Raw genomic sequence first — 16,766 nt, 5'->3', positions numbered from 1 at the left:
CCAGATTGATTTCTGAAGGGGTCAAAGAGGAGTGAGTGCGCTTCCTGAGGCCGCTACTGCTCGGCTCAGCAGATACCGGAGGCCTGAGCGCGCACGGCGACCGGCAATCGTTCGCAGTTCATTTGGAAAGGCTTGCCGATCATTTGTTTTCGAGGTAAATTGTTTTGGAGCGCAACCGAGAAGAGTATCCATTAACCAGCGCTCCCTCAGTTCTTTTAATTTTTCTTCTTCGCCCTCCCGCCTCCCCCCTGCATCCCTCTCTCCGATTGGGCGCCGTATTATTCATATTCCTACTGCAGTCTCCATAGCCTCTTTGCACCTGGTCGACAAAACACACGCCGGCACACACACACACACAGTATCTCATTAAAAGCTAAGGGCCTAAATCACAGCAACACTTTACACCCAGAGAAACAGCCAAGACAAAATGCATAATAAGCTCCGGGTGAACCAAGAATTCTTCACGTGGGCCACTCTGTTATACGTTAGCTCCAGTATTTTTGAAGTATTATTATTATTTCTGAAGTAATATGAGCCTGCATACGTGCCTGCGTTAAGGTAGGAATCAAATAAACCCTATAAAACAAACAAACAAACCGAAAACAAAACAACTTTGGCTTCCCCTGAAAAATTATTTTAAAAAATCAACTGGTTCATCATAATTACCCACTCAAACCCAGTGCGTAAAACACAAACAATAGCATATTTTGCGCACAAGAACAGGAGCTTGAGAAGGCCCCGTGAGTGACAGACAGGCGCAGAAGCGACACCACCACAGCGAAGGAAAACGGAAACAGTTGCACCAACTCAGGAGAAAACAGAAAACAGCACAACACAAGTCGCTCATCTGTAACTGTGTGTGTTGCATGCAAACACACACACACACACACGCACACATTTTCCAACACAAACACGCTGCTCCAAAAGTCACTGTGCTAAAATCAAAGCCCCCACGGCAATAAATGCCCCCTTCTTCTGACCTCGCCAAATGCGCAGGGGGCAATAAAACCATAAAAACGCCACAGAGCCTTCAGACACGGAGGAGGAAGAGAGGCAAAGTGAGAGAAATTAAGTTCCCAGGCCTCTTACCTTAGACGCCACCACTCTCAGCGACCCCTGGGCCATCTTCTTCTCCGCCGTGAGCTCTCTGACTGCTTTGTCGGAGTTTCTTTGGGAGGATTTTCTTCTTTCCAATGAGGAAGAAAAAAGTTTTTTTTTTTCTTATGGTAGGATACTTGAGGGGTGTAAAAATAGCTTGGGTGGGAAGGGGAGGTGTAATTATGAGTGTGTGTGTGTGTGTGTGGGTGCGTGCGTGCGTGTGAAGGATGGAGGGGTGGGGTGGGGTGGGGGGTCTTCCAAGTGTCTTCCAAGACGTCTTCTTTTTCTCCTCCTCTGCCTGTCCCTCTGTTCCTCGCCCCTCTCTCTCTCTCTCCTGGCAGAAGGGGTTTTGTGTGTGGCTGCCGAATGACAATAGAGAAGAAGGAGAAGAAGTGTTTAAAGAAGAACAAGTGATTAATGATTTTTTTTTTCTTGTATAATTCTCACATTTTTCTTGAGGTGCCGTCCCCTCTGTCCTGTCCAGAAAATAATGGCGGTGAACTTTTTCAGAAGGGTGTGTGTGTGTTTGTGTGAGAGGTGGTGACGGTGGTGGGGGTCCTCACAAAAATCTGCTCGCATTCACATTCACAGAAGCAGCAGAAGGCCCCGCTGATAAAGGGGACCAGAAAAAAAAAGAAAGAATAAGGATTCCTCGGTGGATTTTATTGTGCGCGGTGTCACCCGGCACGCAAATTCATTTATTTCAACTGGGGCTGCGAGAGCTCTGGGGCTTTAGGGGTTATTGTGGAGGCACATGTGTGTGAATATTGGGGAGGGGGGTGTCTGTTTAGATGCTCCAATATAGGACAATTGGTGTGTTGGCGAAAATTACAGCATTCGGACACAAATATTATGTTATAAGAGGAGATGTACACCGCCTGAGGGTGTGTGCGTGTGTGTGTGTGTGTGTGTGGGGGGGGGGGGTTAAACCTTATAGCTCAGCCCAGGAGAAGAAAACATACGTGTGGCTCGTTTTCAGCGACTGTGAATAAACGCGCAGTGTGGGAAAGCTGAAGTGCATCGCGCTGTAGTCATTTTAGAGCAAAAGCGATTAATAGTACAAAACAAAATAAAACAGTGGAATGGATTTTTGCAGTAATGAAACAATGGAATGTTTGCATTACAACGCTATATGTATGGCTATATGTATAGCTTCACCATTTTTGGCGCAATGTGTGTATGTGTGTGTGTGTGTGTGAGCACATGTAGGTGTGCAGTTTGATAGGAGGGCGGTTTTAGCGCAGGGGCAGCCTTTCATAAACAGGAAGAAAACAGATAAATGGGCACAGGGAGTCTCTGTGGCAAGAGGCCCAGGGAGAAATCAACCAACAAGTAATAGGGAATCTTTTCTGGGCCGAGGAATACGAGCGGACCAATTTGGGGGGCACACTTTTTTTGTTTAAAGTTCATCGAGAGGAATGCTATTTTCTCCCCCTCCTCCTCTTGCTCTATATTTTTTCGATACCTGCTCTAAGAAAAGAAAATGAAAATTAATACGGGAGCCGCGCCTTACAAAAGAAGCCATTCGTCTTGTTGATTATCTATTTGGTTGTCAGGGTTTGAGCTATGGCGCCGGCCCGCTCCCTTTTTGTAATATATAAAAAAATAAAACACACATGCGCGCACAGCACCGGTCCAGAAAACACCGATAGGGAAAAAAAACGTGCAGAAATTACACTCATTAAAGCATTAAAAGACAACGAGCCAAGAAACTATTTAATGTTTTTTTTTTCCTTCAGAAGGAGGAGAGGAAGGGAGGGGTGTCCCGCACTCTGTGTCAGGCCGGTGCAAGCGAGTCTGAGCAGCCGTTAAATTAACGGGACAACGAGAGTGAAACGGAGGGACGGTTTGTGATTTAAAACGAGATTACAGGACGTAATGTACCAAGATCACTCACGGCTGGGACAGATTAATCATCTCAGGCTGCTGATTTCTCAAGACAGGTCGCTGTGCGTTTGTAGGCAAAAAAAAAACCAACAGTGAAATTAAATGAAATTATTTATTGTGTGTGCATGTGGGAGCATCGCGAACGTGTGCTTTAAATACACCTTTAAGCCTCGATAAGAGGACAGAGGAGGAAATGGGTTGGCGCTTTCAGACCTGCTGTGGAGGCAAACACGATTCTACTCTTTTTTTTTGTTTATTTTATTTGTGTTTTAGAACAAATCAAAGAGAAATGTGACGTTAATCGCACAACGTTCTGCAGCATCGTCATGCGCACGTCTGAGTCATGTCCAGCGAAGGTGGACCAGGCTCAAAAGCTCTTGACTTAGACGATATTTTATGAAATTCGCTTGAGGAAAACTGAACAAATATATTTCTGAGAGAGGAAATGAGAGAGAAGAGGATAGAAAAGGTTCATTTTTAGTCATTTATTTAAATTTCTATGAACTATTTACAAATAATAGATAGGTAGACAACGAGGAGGCATAAGCAGAGACAGGAGCAACTTACATATCGGAGGAAATAACACATTTTAACAATACCATCATTGTTCTTATCATCATCAATAACGATAGAAACGGGTCTTTGGAATGTAAATAAAATAACATCAATTCGAAATAAAAAGCACTTGAAGAATAAAATATCTAAAAAGTGGCACAAGGTGACAGAACAGAGAGAGGAGGAGGAGAAGAAAAGGGGGAAAGAGAGAAGTGTGCGCGCATTTCATGTGCGGAGAAAAGAGAGACAAAAAAGGGAAAATATAGAAAAATAAAATCGACACCATTCAGACATGCAGCAAAAAGCTCCTCATTTTTCTGAACGTCCCTGGCCAGAACAATTGCTTATAATTAAATTACTTTTTTTTTTTTTTAAATTTCCACATACATGAAATGAATAGCGCCTTTTTTTTGTTTTGCAGGTAATAATAATTACTATAATAACTCGTCACACATTTTTAAAAAATATAAAAGCTCGAAAGGCTGTCACTTCATTCAACGAGCAAGAAAAAAAAACATAACATGACAAAAATAAAAAATAAAAATATATATCAGTACAACTGAGGTAATAGGTAGTACATTGTAGTGCTGCGTTTATAATGTGTTCTTGAGCTATTTGTACCAGGCTTTTGGTTTAAATATTAGTGTCCCTTTGTTTAGGCAGTTTTATAAACCCTGTTTGGTACGCAGTGGAAAATGCCTCAATTTAAACACCCTGTCAGTCTGTTTCCCTGTATACAACTTCACAAAATGAACAATCAACGGACCACATCAACGCTCCTCGTCATTCCACACGATAACAGCTTAAAGTATCCTTTCACAATCAACACTGAATTCGAAAATAACTAGAATTAAAATTTAAAAAGCTATAATTTGTCATTAAACAAAACAGAAATGCCAACAGTGATAACAAGTAGACAGAAACCTGCCCGGTGTCGTGTTGGATCGTACTGGAGGTTATATTTGATGTTAGAGTACTATAAGGGCGGACAGGGGGGATATGAGCGTGTTTGGTTTTTGTGAGTGTGTGTGGCGGGGTGTAAGAATACTTCTCTGACGAAACGAGAGTTCCATTTATTACACGTGCGTGAGTTGGGGTGGGAGGCTGAGGGGGTAGAGGTTTGGGGAGGGGTGGGGGTAATGGGCAGAGCGGCGGTTCACCCCTTTGCTTTGTACCCGCAGAGTAAACATGACAAATGGGGCCCGAGTTTGGCGTGATTAAAGATGAAAACGAGGATCCATCTTCACCAAAAAAAGTCTCGGATAGGAAAAAAAATAGAAGGAAAGAAACCACACGCACGCGGGCATATTATCCTCAGCCTACCGTCTTATGCTCTGTCATATGGAGGAAGAGAGAGAGGAGTATAAAAAGACAGAAATATAAAAAGCAGAGAGAGAGGGAGAGAGGGGGAGAGAGGGGAGAGAGGCAGTGACGGAAAGGGGGTAAAAAGCAAAGAAGCGGCCGCATCATTTTGTCTGTTTTCAGTCTCCGTCTTCGCCTACTTTAGTTCACTTAATTCTTTTTTATGAATGGGACATCTTCCCCTCCATCCCTCTCCCTCCTCGTAACGTCATATTATAGTGTGTAACATCAGCAAAGATCAAGGCCGTACAGGCGGCACTGACATCCCTCCTTCCCTCCAGAGCAAAGGCGTTATTCCGGTCCAAAGTGCAGGCTCCGGTGGTTACAAGCATGGCCGCCGCTTCGGCGTTCAGTTTGGGAATCAGGGACGGAAAGGGAGGGCAAAGAGCCAAAGTGAGCCAAAGAACCGGGCTATAGGGGTCCGGCGCGGTTCTGGGAGCCGGTTAGAGCCTGGGAGTTTGTGTTGTTAGACCCGGAGCGGACCTTCGTGTTGGGCAGTTTGTGGTCTTTCTTCCACTTCATTCTCCGGTTCTGGAACCAGATCTTGATCTGGCGTTCTGACAGGCATAGCGTGTGCGCGATCTCTACCCTGCGCCTGCGCGTCAGGTACCGGTTGTAGTGGAACTCCTTCTCGAGCTCCAGGACCTGCTGGCGCGTGTAGGCCGTCCGCGAGCGCTTCGGTTCACCCCCTGTGTAGTTTGAACTCACTGTGGGAGAACAATGGGAATAAGTGATCAACACCACATGAACCACTTAAGAAGAAATAACCAAAATAAAATACTACAGCCACAACACACTCACCTCCAAATATAACATATTAATAATAATAGTAGTAGTAATAATAACAGGCCTGGGCTATTCAGATTTACAGAAGTGCAACATCAGGCGTCATTAGGACGATAATGATTAACACAAAAATACACAAAAATGATCTTATTTCTAGTTAGGGCTCATTCAAGAGGACGCAGCACAGTCCAGTGGTAACCTGCACGTCTGAGCTAAGCAGATCAGCGTATCAGCGCATTATGAGCGTGCAGCAAAGAGAAATAAAAGCCACGGCCACGGCGCTTTGATGCACTGCGATAGAATACAAAATGGCTGTAACCTTGGCAGAGCCTTCAGTGATCGCAGTCCTCTTTAATCCTACGACAAATCTATTTTCTGTATTCAGAGGCAGCTGTCGCGGCTGAACTCGTCTCATACCACGGCTTGTCGCTGAGGCTCTGCGTTTTCTGTGTGCACATGTTGTCAGGTGTCATTTTAGGCCCTGCGGCGGCGTGAATCCTCCCAGCAGAGCCGACCTGACGCTGGTGTCCAAATGTTGTGATTTGAGAGCAAATCGTGAAACGCGGCCACGTTCAAATGCCGAAAGATGTTCTGACATGTTTGCGCACGCACGACCAGGAATGCTTTAAAATATGAATACATAAAAGAGACAAGAGTAGCGACGAGTGCGGCAGCCTTTTCTTTCAAATGATCTAAGGCACAGACGGACGGGAACAGGGATGGTAGCATTGTCTGTCTTGCAAAAAAACGGACTGGGAATAGGCTGTGGGGGTGCAGCAGCTACACCACGGTACTGAATGGCCGCCTGGGTAATGATTCAACAAATCCCCCATAAACTACGGCAATCAAACGTGCTGCGGTGGTGTCAGATGTCTCCTGAGACGGGACAGCTAAAATAACTCTGCAAAGGGAAAAAATGCAAGCGAGACCGTTCTTAAACAGCCCGGTGGATTGATATACGGTGACTGCAAAAGTGGCATTTTGCCGCCGCGCGAACATGCGCTCCGGTTATCCCGATGTGCAGTAGGCAGCAAGTCTATTACAGCACTACAGAGGAGGCATAATAGACTGGAGCTATTCGCTTTTACATTAGTGTTTTACGGCCGGCTCCATAAACATGAATATTTCAGCTGCCATAAAACTTTCCCTCCCCTGGAACAACGAGTGGGGAAGGAAGACTCGACAAAGTAAAGTACACCGTTTATACAACCCGACCACTTAAAATCAAATTACCAGAGCATAAAAGCTAACTTATGGGCTCGGTCGGAGTTGTCATAAGGCGAGAAATTAGAGCAGACGAGCCTGAGATCGGACTTCAAAAGGCTCCGCAGCGAAGAGGTGTAATAAAAATTTATGGAGGGTGTAATTATATTGGCCCTGCAAACAGACGATCGTAAATCTTGACCCAAGGGCTACTCTTCTACTTCTAAGAGAAAACAGGGAGGAGAAGCCGTAGATTTTGACGGTGGACACCTAGCTGACTGCATGGACTTCAACTGCAGGCTGCACAAAGGCGCAGCGAAAGAGAGAGGGGGAGAGAGAGAAAGAAGTTTGCATGCAGCACTTACCGATGTTTACATGGACTTTCTTCATCCACGGGTAGACTACGGGGTCCTTACGAGTGCTCGCAGGGGACGAAGTGCTTTGGCTATGGGGCGTTTGACCGCAAGACGGAGGTGGAGGCGGGCTGGGTGTCACCGAGTCGCAGCGGTGGCTCTGCTCCGGGACTGGAGTGGTCTGCAGCCCGGACGGGGGAAGGACGTGACCCCGAGGGGACATCACCACCGAAGCGGGCTGTCCTACACGCTGGCATGGCGTGTACGGCGGCTCGGTTCGCTGCTGGTGGTGTGGGTGGTGTTGATGGTGGTGGTGGTAGAGAGAGTCCGGTTGAAAGGCAGCAGACTCCTGCCTCTGGGAGCTGTAGTAGTCCGGAGAGTGGCTGGGCAGATAGTCGCTCTGTGAGTATTCCTCGCACGGTGGGAACTTCGGGTCCACATAGTTGGAGTTGATCAAATAGGAGCTCATGGCCATTAATTTCAGTCTTTTTGTGGAATTGCACCTACTCGGAAAATATATAACTAAAATTTATATCTCATCCCTTTACTCTTCGGTTATTCCTGTTCCGTTGAACCCTCCTACTTTTCTGTCAAGTGAACAAAGTTAAGAAGCCACGTGACGGCAGCGGGCCAATGGCGGGCCTCCAGGACGGACCCCGGATAAGGAAATGGGATTAGGCATATCCACGGCCCCCGCACGCGCATCATCATATGGCCTCAGTTTGTGGGCATTCACAGTCTTACAATACTTTCCCCTCTCCCTCCCCGGCTCTCTCTCCTCATTCTCCGTCCTCTCTGTATATCTCACCACCACATGTCGCACGCATGCAGTCCTAAGCGGCCAGAGAATCACAACAATAACAAAGCTCGTCTGACACACTGAAAACACATTGGGCTCGAGCTGAAGGAGCGCGCGCGCGCGCGCGCGCACGGACACACACGAGCAGCAGAGTACAGTGCAGATGACAAATCCTCCCTTATTGCAAACGAACCCTTTCCCCCAGTTACGCATCTGGCAGAAACTTCAAATAGAAAAAAAAGAAAAGAAAAGAAAAAAGAAGCAGCAGAAAGAAAGCGCTTGAGGGGATTTAAAGTGGCGCCTGCACCACCCTCTGTGTATATATTTGGGTGTGTGTAGGGACGTGCTTGCCAAAGCTTTTTTTTTTTTTTTCCTTTTCGTCTGTTCTTTTTAAATCGCTAATATCGGGGAGTGGGAGAGTGGCCTGCCCGGCTGCTGTGCCGCCACCCAGCAGCAGCAGCAGCAGCAGCAGCACCGTGTCAGAGATAAATCTGCCTTGTTTAGGATCGATAGAAAATTCATCAACTAATTCAGGTTGCACGGCCTCCTAAATCACTAGCAGACCTTTGCATTAGGAACGAGGATCCAGCACAGATTCCCTTCTTTTTAAAAGCGTGCTGCTGTTTTTTTCCAACAGGCGCCCATTCCAAATTTAACTCTCCTTGCATGGTAATTCAGCCCCAGTCAGGGTCGCCTTTTGCCTTGCATGAGCAAACAGGATTTATCCCCCCCCCTCGTTTTCCAATATTGCCATCACTGGCATAGCACGTCCATATGCCCAGTCCACACTGAGTGGCTGCTTTTGCCCTTGAGCTGTGCATTACTGAACAGATCCACCGCTCTTTGTTTTTCTTCTTACACAAAATTCATCTCCCCAGCCGCGATCCACTCACAGTAGTTACCACACATTTTCTCTGCTTTGTTTCTCCCATTTTCAAATACTTAAACACCACCACGTAGGTCACAGTCGCTGTTACACTCTGCTCTGCAGTCATTTTTAAAAAAAAAGAAATAAACAAGTCGACAAAACGAGGACTGAAAACTTGTTTTAAGCAGAGCGACGACAGCACGCTTAAGAATAATAATAACACCCTTTCCACAGCATTTTCACCGAACAAGAATTACAGTTAACTTCCTTTAATTCAAGTAAATGCGCTGCTGCGATATCTGCGTTGTCAGCAGTATGAAAACAACTCACAAAACATAAAAATATACAGCAAAACACTGCAGGGCGAGACTAGAATAGATGCTTTTCCAAATAAAGGAGTCCGTTGTGCTCTTTCTGTAGTGTTATCAGTGGGGCTAAAGGTGCGCGCGCACGCACACACGCACACACACACACACACACACACACAATAACAGGCAAGATGATGGAGATATCCAAGTCCTTTGTTTCGAGAAAATTGACCGTCTCTAAATCGACCCCAGAACACCCAACCCCCCAATATGCCTTATTCGATGAACAGTAAAGTCGACCGCATCATTTTTCAACAAGACAAATGATAAATAAATAAAAGAAAAGAGCTCCAATTCAACCTGGAGTTGGGCTTTAAAACTGTGGGACGGTTTGATGATCGAAAAATAAAAGTTGGAGTGAGTTTTCATCAGTTTGGAGACCAGACTCTGCGTTCAGTTAACGCAGGAGCTTCAGCATCGAATAATCAACAATAAAGGCCTGGAATAAATATATTTGGCGTGTGTGTAGGCTGAAAAAAAATGCAAAGAAAGAAAATGTTCGAATGACGTGCTTTTGGCCTTCACACTTGTGCTTTTACAAAATCGAATATAAAGCAGCAAAAGGCCTCTTCTGTCCGTGCTGATCCAGCGCTGCCGTCGTGTATAAATCCACTATATACTCCCCTAGAAGCGAATTTGTGATTGTTCTAATGATTTTTACACAAATCCGGATCTACAGGGTAGATATAGAAGACAGTGGCTCTCTGGAGACGCACGGTTACACCGTCGATAGACTTTTATTGCTTTTCATAAACTCCCTGTCGCAGCCGCACTGGAATATTTCCATCCATCTGTACAGTCTGTGACCTCTAACCCCGTCACTGTCGGTGGGGGATCTGGGAAATGAAGTTATAATGCTGTGACACTTCCTGGAAGTCAAAGGCGGCGATCTCGCAAAGAAAAGAGGGAAAAATAAATACAGAAGAAATATTTTTGCATTTTTCTTCTCTTGTAGAAAGCGACGGTAACGCGAGACAAAGAGGGACAGGTGTGCTAAGACCAGTTACGCGGGTTTTAAAATTATGATCGTGGTTTAAATGGAAATAAAAAAACGAAATAAAAATAAAGGCCTGTTCGCTTTATTTTAATGGGCCGCATTAAATAATAAGTGTCTATCAATATTTGTAAGCATCTTTAATTAAAAATGCATGAATTAATATCATGCCCCGCGGATTTGTGAAATATAATGTATGGGATTAAGTCCAAATACCATTATATTATTGTGACATGGAGATGATCAGGCCTCTGAGTGAGAAATATTTTTTTTTCTCTCTTTTTGCAAATTCCCTTGGCCAATTAGCTGGCAGTTTCTCATTACTTCGTTTAAAATCAATGTGTCATACAAAAAGAAAATATCCCTAAAGCTTTCCATCCACGTAATAACCACCCAAAGTTAAAGTACAAGTACAGTTGTAATTATACGAAAGAAAAAGAAAAGAAAAGGACAGAAAAAAAAATTTACTGGCAGCTCCAACCGTGGAGCGTTCTGACAGAGTGAACACAATTTAATGAAAGAAAAGACAAATCGCTTGGCACGGCAAACACGGGCCTATTAAAAATGTTCTGAATGATCTGACTGAAGAATGGATGGACCGATGAATAAATGAATAAATGTCCCTTCACTACATTAAATGAATTGCAGTGGGTCTCAAAACTCTGATTTAACTGAATTAAAAGGAGATCTGACCCACACACAAGGAACTGCCCCTAATCTATCTATCTATCTATCTATCTATCTATCTATCTATCTATCTATCTATCTATCTATCTATCTATCAATAAATGAGCAAAATCATAATTAAAGCTAAGCGATTTAAATGTATTTAGTCTTGAAATGGTGTAGATTTTATATTTCATCACCTTAAAATTTCATATTCATATATGAGAACGGCAATGCTCCTGATGTATTTTGCTTTCACGTATAAACGTGTTTTTCCCCTCCTGTATTTTCCGTGTAATTTCTATCTCGTGCGCAGCTCCCACATTGATTTTGTGACACTGACACTCCCTCCCTGCTGCAGGCAATATTGCTGTTCTCCGTTTCCTCCAAAAGTTGCTCATACATCACCAGACTGGACAACAGAAGCACAGAGCCCGCTCTTCAGACTGGGGCCACCGTCATAAACTGCTGCTTTTCTATTCGCGTGGGGATTTTTTTTTTCCTTTTCCTTTTTCTCTCGTTCTCTTTTTTTTCCTAGTACGTCTTTCCAATACGATCCAGTGTGGCCTCTGTCCTATTCTACTCTCCGCAGGTGTGGGCCTGTTCCTGTCACCTTGACCTCCCGCTCGAACTGCGGGTCATCACAGGTATCGATCAAAGTGTGTTGAGTCTGACTGCGGCACTTCACCTCCCTCTGTCAAGTGTGTCAGCATCAGCCGTTCAGGTCAACGGGAGCCCCATTGTTTCCGGCTGCAGGTAGAGTTCAACGTGCCAGCCAAAGATCCACTCAAATTCAGAGATATTTGAAGCACACGGAAAGAAAAACGCCAAATAGGTTTTCCTGCTCCAGAAAATGTTGAAAGGATCTCTAGGGACACGAACGTAAATATATTTCCCAGTTTGTTTATAAAATACGCAAAACAAACCCGCTCGTGTGGCGTTTAGTTGATTTAAATATTACGAATCCTAACCTGTCAGGGACCACTTTCAGTTGTAGCTTAGCAGCTCCCCACCTGAAAAACCACACTGTCTTATTTTCAGATTTCACACACACACACACACAAACCGCGTGAGAAAAGTGAACAGCTCGAGTGTTAAAAATCAAACTACGTTGTGTGTGTGTGTGTGTGTGTGTGCTGTAACATTTGGATGTGATATGAGGACACGTGTCTCCCGAGGACAGAGATGAGTGAGTGGAAAAGGTCAGCGGATCTGGATTTAAACATGTGACTTTTATTGCGGGTCAATTCCGTTTACAGCTCAAACACCAACAAGCTCCAACTGTAACTTCCCGGAGGTCGAAAGGTTTTTGGAGTGGGGAGGGGTGAAATAAAAAGCAATAAAATATTCAGGAAGCGGAAGAGAGCTATAGGGTCAATAAATAACTTTAAAGCCCCCCCCCCCCCCCTCACAATTTATGACCTTTTTAACAAGTTTGTCACATCAGTGGCCTCACAAACTCAGCATTGGGTGGCAAAGCTGCTGAAAAAAACTGCAGACTCATCGCTTCAGTTAAAGATTGGGATTAAACTTTTTTGTCTAAAACGGATTAATCTGAACGAGTAATAAGGTAAGACAGCCCGGAGTCGTTTCATAATGAAGACATAATTAGGCATAAATTTAATTCTGAGGACTAAAAGGCTCAGCAGATAGCTAGAAGACATAACATAACAGAATGACTTTTTTGTGTTCGTCCTAAACTTCGCCTCAAACGTTACATTAAAAAGCCACAGAGGGTTTTTATTTTCTCCCCCCACCACCACTAGCAGGCCTTAACTTGTGTAAAGTCACAATGAGAAAATTAAAACGAACATAATGAAGGGTTAAACGGCCTCATTATGTGCAGCGACCGGGCTTGTCAGGGTTCTGAGATATTACCGAGATGAACAACGCGAAAAAGAGAAATGTGTTTTTGCTCCTTTGTGCGCTTTGAAAAATACATCGCGGTCTATTCCCCTGGTTATTGTCATGCAAAGTGTAGGACAGAGAGGGGGGGGGGTGAAGTACCGCGGAGGCCTGTCCCTCCGTGTGGCAAGTATTAATCTGAAGGTGTTTTCTGGGATCTCTATTGTGGAAGTTAGAAGCTCGGCTCTGGCTATAAGACTAAATTAATTTCACAATACAGCAGGCGGATCAGCAGCCTGCAGCGTATCACGTTTACTGGGGTTTATAAACAGCATGGAGGAAATAAAGACGAATCCAAGAGCTGGCTGCAAAATGACCGGAGATACTGCTGCGCGTTATGGGTGTGGGGCTAAAAACCTCCAAAACAACATGTCTTCTTTTCTGTTTCCCTGTCAAACTGAGCAGCTCTCGTCAAACACACATGGTCTCCAAATATGTGTCGAGCAACGTCATTCTTTAAAATATGGCCGAGGAATATAAAACGAAATAGCAGACACGTATTATTAAAAAAATCACACCGTGCAGCTCGACTGTTCATTGATGAAGTTGCACGCACGGAAATATAACAATAAAAAGAAGTGGTGGCGTATTTAAACTGCTCGGCCTGTAGCTTGGCATTAGCACGGCGCTATGTTGGAGGAGCACAGACTATGAACAGATATAAATACACCCAGAGGAATGGGAGCATTTTATTCCACAGCCATCTCATCATGAAAGAAACAGCACATTGGCAACAAGCCGAGGAAAACAAACAGGCGAAACCACGGCCGCTTTCTCGAGGCTCGCACCGCCGACGCGTCGAACGCACCACGTGCTTGTAGTGCACATCGGCGTCACAGAACCACACATCTGGATGTAAAAGGGGAAAAAAACCGCAGCAAAGCTCACGCTGAGACAAAACCAGTGCAATTTTCCTTCAGTTCATTCATATTCACTGTATTTCCCTTCTTCACATGTGGCTCATTAGCAAAGAATTTCTGCTACTATTTTAGGCATTTTTACAACAGCCCACAAACCAAAAAGATGGCGATTGTTCAGACACAAACAGAGATGAGTGCTTATTCTGGATTACATACGATACACAACGCTGCACAAATACATTTTCGATTTGAATTTAAGGCTATGGGGGAGAAAGTTGTCCAGCGTGACCTTTAACCTTCCACTGGCCACGACCTCGCCTTCACCCTCTGTAGCCATAGGCTTAGTGGTGTGTGTGTGTGTGTGTGTGTGTGTGTGTGGTTGGGGTTGCACAGGCATAAGAAGGTTAATAATAAGGCCCATCTATCTACCTATCAATCTATCTGTGTAGGTATGGTATAAACATATAATTTCAAGCTATGTCTGGTTGACAAGACGAAGAAATGCGATCTTGGCTAAAACCAAACCTAAATTATCGACGAAATGTCTGCAGCTCAACCCAGTGGCGTGATTGGACGAACTAATTAACCAGTTTGATAGGGGTGGAACAGGGAGGGAGATGGAGCTTTCAAACACGCAGTTCAAATATCCAAGGTGTGACGCGGATACCCTTCGATCGATCAAATAAACAAACAACAACAAAAAAAAACAACTAATCAAGTCATTAGAAAATAAAGTGTGTTGTAAACAGGAGGAAGAAGGGGAAGGGGGAGGATGAGGAGGGGTTCTGCGGCAGCTCCTGCAACACGTGACCTTCCCCTTCCTCTCAGCATGGTCAAAGCACCTGCCACATGCACACGGGGTACGAGCAAGAAAGCGGGCACACACACACACACACACACACAATGATATGCAAATGAAGCGGCTTCTTTTACAAGGCGATTTCTATTTTTTGTACTCACTTCTCCGTAGCTCGCGGATCCGCCTCTCCATTCAGGCGTCGTCGTCTTCAAATCTATTTCAACAATTTCTGCTACTTTTATCACTGTATTTTCTTCTCTTTCCTGTTCTTCTTTACATCTCCAACAGCTCGGCAGCTGTGCTCCTTTTTCCTCCATAAAGACAAGTCTTCCTACTTCAGCTTTGGCACCACAATCCCCCCTCTTTCTTTCTCCCTCTCTCTCTCTCTCTCTCTCTTCTTCCGACGCCACAGGTTTTTGACCTCTTCGGGATCCTTCGCGGTATCTTAAAAAAAGTCAAGCTGTCATTTCTGCGGACACCCCCGCTCACACGCGCGCACCCACGCACGCTCACGCGCAGATAGGCAAGTATCCGAAACAAATCGCTCAGAGTCCGTGTTTTAATACAGGCGTTAATACGGTGTGTTTAGAACCAAGTAAAAGGCGATAATCCAGCAAAAACAAATCGACACGTCGCCGTAAGGTTGCGACACCAGCACCGCGCGCTCCTTGCGTAAAAACCCGACCGATTCGGCGTTACACGGCAGAGGAAACCCCCCCTTTAACCGGTGGCTGTTCCCAGTGTTTCCCGGTGTTATAGCGAGCGGTTTGGGGCTGAGGGAGAGCGAGCAGGGCTGCTGTGGAGACTGAGGGCTCTTTAAGGCATTAAGTGTTGTGTGTGTGTGTGCAGGGACTCAAGTTTTCAAATTAATCTGCCAGTTTGGCACACTCTTTGTTTAACGGGCGAGGCGTGTCACCCCGCGTCCCCGGTACACATTTTAATATTGGTGAGACGCGCTGACCTCCCGTTCACCCCGAGCGCGGCCAAGCCCCTCTCTCTCTCTCTCTCTCTCTCTCTCTCTCTCTCTCTCTCTCTCTCCCCCCACTCTATCCTCCTCCCTTTTCCACACCCTTTCTTTCTGCCATTTCCACCTCTCTCTTACTCCCTTCTCTCACTCATCTCCTCTTTCTTTCATTTTGTTCTTTACCCTTCTCTTTCTCTCCCTCTCCGTCATACCAAATTGAGTTGGGAGTCATTACTTTGAAGAAAAATGGTCAGTAGATGTGAAGCGGGGGGGTGGGGGGTCTTTTTCTCTCACTCACACACAGATTTTTCTTTTCTTCCAGGATCATTTCTCCTTTTCCTTTTGTTGTATAAATATAAATGACAGCGTCTTGCACGCTGACATGTGAACCCACAGCAAAACCCGCACCATCACTTCAGAGTCTTATCCATGAATATTCCGGAGAAACAAATGTGTTGAATTGCAGCTTAGTTGGTATAAACAAACGTTTTTTAGTGCGCTCTGTGGGCTCGGAGCTGCGTGGAGATCAGACACGGAGGTATCAGGTGGATACATATTGATGTTATTCGACTCTTTGCAACCCAGCCGTGGGATTTTTATTGAGTTAACTGCAGCCATATGTCCACACTTCTCCCTACTCGTTTCACTACTATTACTTACATTATATTTCCACATTTTATCACCGTGTCGGTTGCAATAAGAGATGTGTATATTTTTCTGTTATCCATACATACAGATAAAGACGTACGAAGAAAATTTTATATTAATGTGTGACGTTTCGCACGCACGCGCAAATCCTGTAGATTATGAAAACGCACGGCCAACAGCGGCGCGCGCTCTACGGCCTAAATTGAATTAATTTGTTGAACTCTGGTTGAACCTTCGGAGAAGGACGGAATCTGTAACGTCGTTATTAACCCATTACCTATTTTAGATATGGCGAGTGAACAGAGCCAGGCGGAGCCGTGCCAGCCCAGGCCAAAGTGTTTTTCTTTTTCTTTTTCCTTTAGCCTACCCAGTTATCATTTAGCTCCTCTGTTGCGACTGATTTCCCCACCCTCTCTGCCCCCTCCTCATTTAAACCATAAAGCACAGGTTCAACAACATGCGTCCAAACGGTGTTGTTCAACAGGAGCTAAGATACAAACCACTTGGAGATCAAGTTGTCGCATTGTTTGAGGTAAAAGCAGTTAAGCTGAGCCACAAAAAGCTCGGTTATTTGGACAATCAAAAACATATGAGGATAATTATCACCTTTAAATTAGGTTCTTTTTCGGACCCAGCCTACTTATGTTATGA

General features: G+C 44.9%; 2 protein-coding genes and 1 long non-coding RNA gene across 6 annotated transcripts in view; 1 reads left to right on the top strand and 2 right to left on the bottom strand.

Moving 5' to 3' along the window:
- hoxb3a (homeobox B3a) overlaps nucleotides 1-16,766 on the bottom strand; it is an 88,890-nt gene that overhangs the window by 40,384 nt on the left and 31,740 nt on the right. For 3 of the 4 annotated variants that reach the window (XM_046415146.1, XM_046415147.1, XM_046415149.1), the window contains exon 2: nucleotides 1,090-1,457. The gene's annotated coding sequence lies outside the window, so the exon portion shown is untranslated. Of the gene's footprint in view, nucleotides 1-1,089; nucleotides 1,458-14,664; nucleotides 15,492-16,766 lie in introns of those variants that run through there. The other variant, XM_046415145.1, reaches the window with a different exon arrangement.
- hoxb4a (homeobox B4a) lies at nucleotides 3,456-8,145 on the bottom strand. The gene is made up of 2 exons (XM_046415159.1): nucleotides 7,257-8,145; nucleotides 3,456-5,609 (listed from the first exon to the last, which is right to left on the bottom strand). Exons 1-2 carry the CDS (start codon nucleotides 7,717-7,719, stop codon nucleotides 5,314-5,316), a joined length of 759 nt encoding a protein of 252 aa, XP_046271115.1. The 5' UTR covers nucleotides 7,720-8,145; the 3' UTR covers nucleotides 3,456-5,313.
- Nucleotides 12,394-16,766, top strand: part of LOC124073152 — a 32,129-nt gene continuing 27,756 nt past the window's right edge. The window contains exon 1 of the long non-coding RNA XR_006845650.1: nucleotides 12,394-12,509. This is a non-coding gene — a long non-coding RNA (uncharacterized LOC124073152). The remainder of the gene's footprint in view (nucleotides 12,510-16,766) is intronic.

The sequence above is a fragment of the Scatophagus argus genome, chromosome 16 (assembly GCF_020382885.2).
Source record: "Scatophagus argus isolate fScaArg1 chromosome 16, fScaArg1.pri, whole genome shotgun sequence".
Lineage (NCBI taxonomy): Eukaryota > Metazoa > Chordata > Actinopteri > Scatophagidae > Scatophagus > Scatophagus argus.
This window is presented reverse-complemented; position numbering and strand designations above follow the sequence as displayed.

What these genes read in the sequence shown, in the direction of transcription:
- hoxb4a (XM_046415159.1), bottom strand. Translation starts at nt 7,719, where the DNA reads ATGGCCATGAGCTCCTATTTGATCAACTCCAACTATGTGGACCCGAAG. An exon ending in GAAAGTCCATGTAAACATCG is followed by an intron (nt 5,610 to 7,256) that starts GTAAGTGCTGCA and finishes GTTCTCCCACAG; the next exon opens with TGAGTTCAAACTACACAGGG.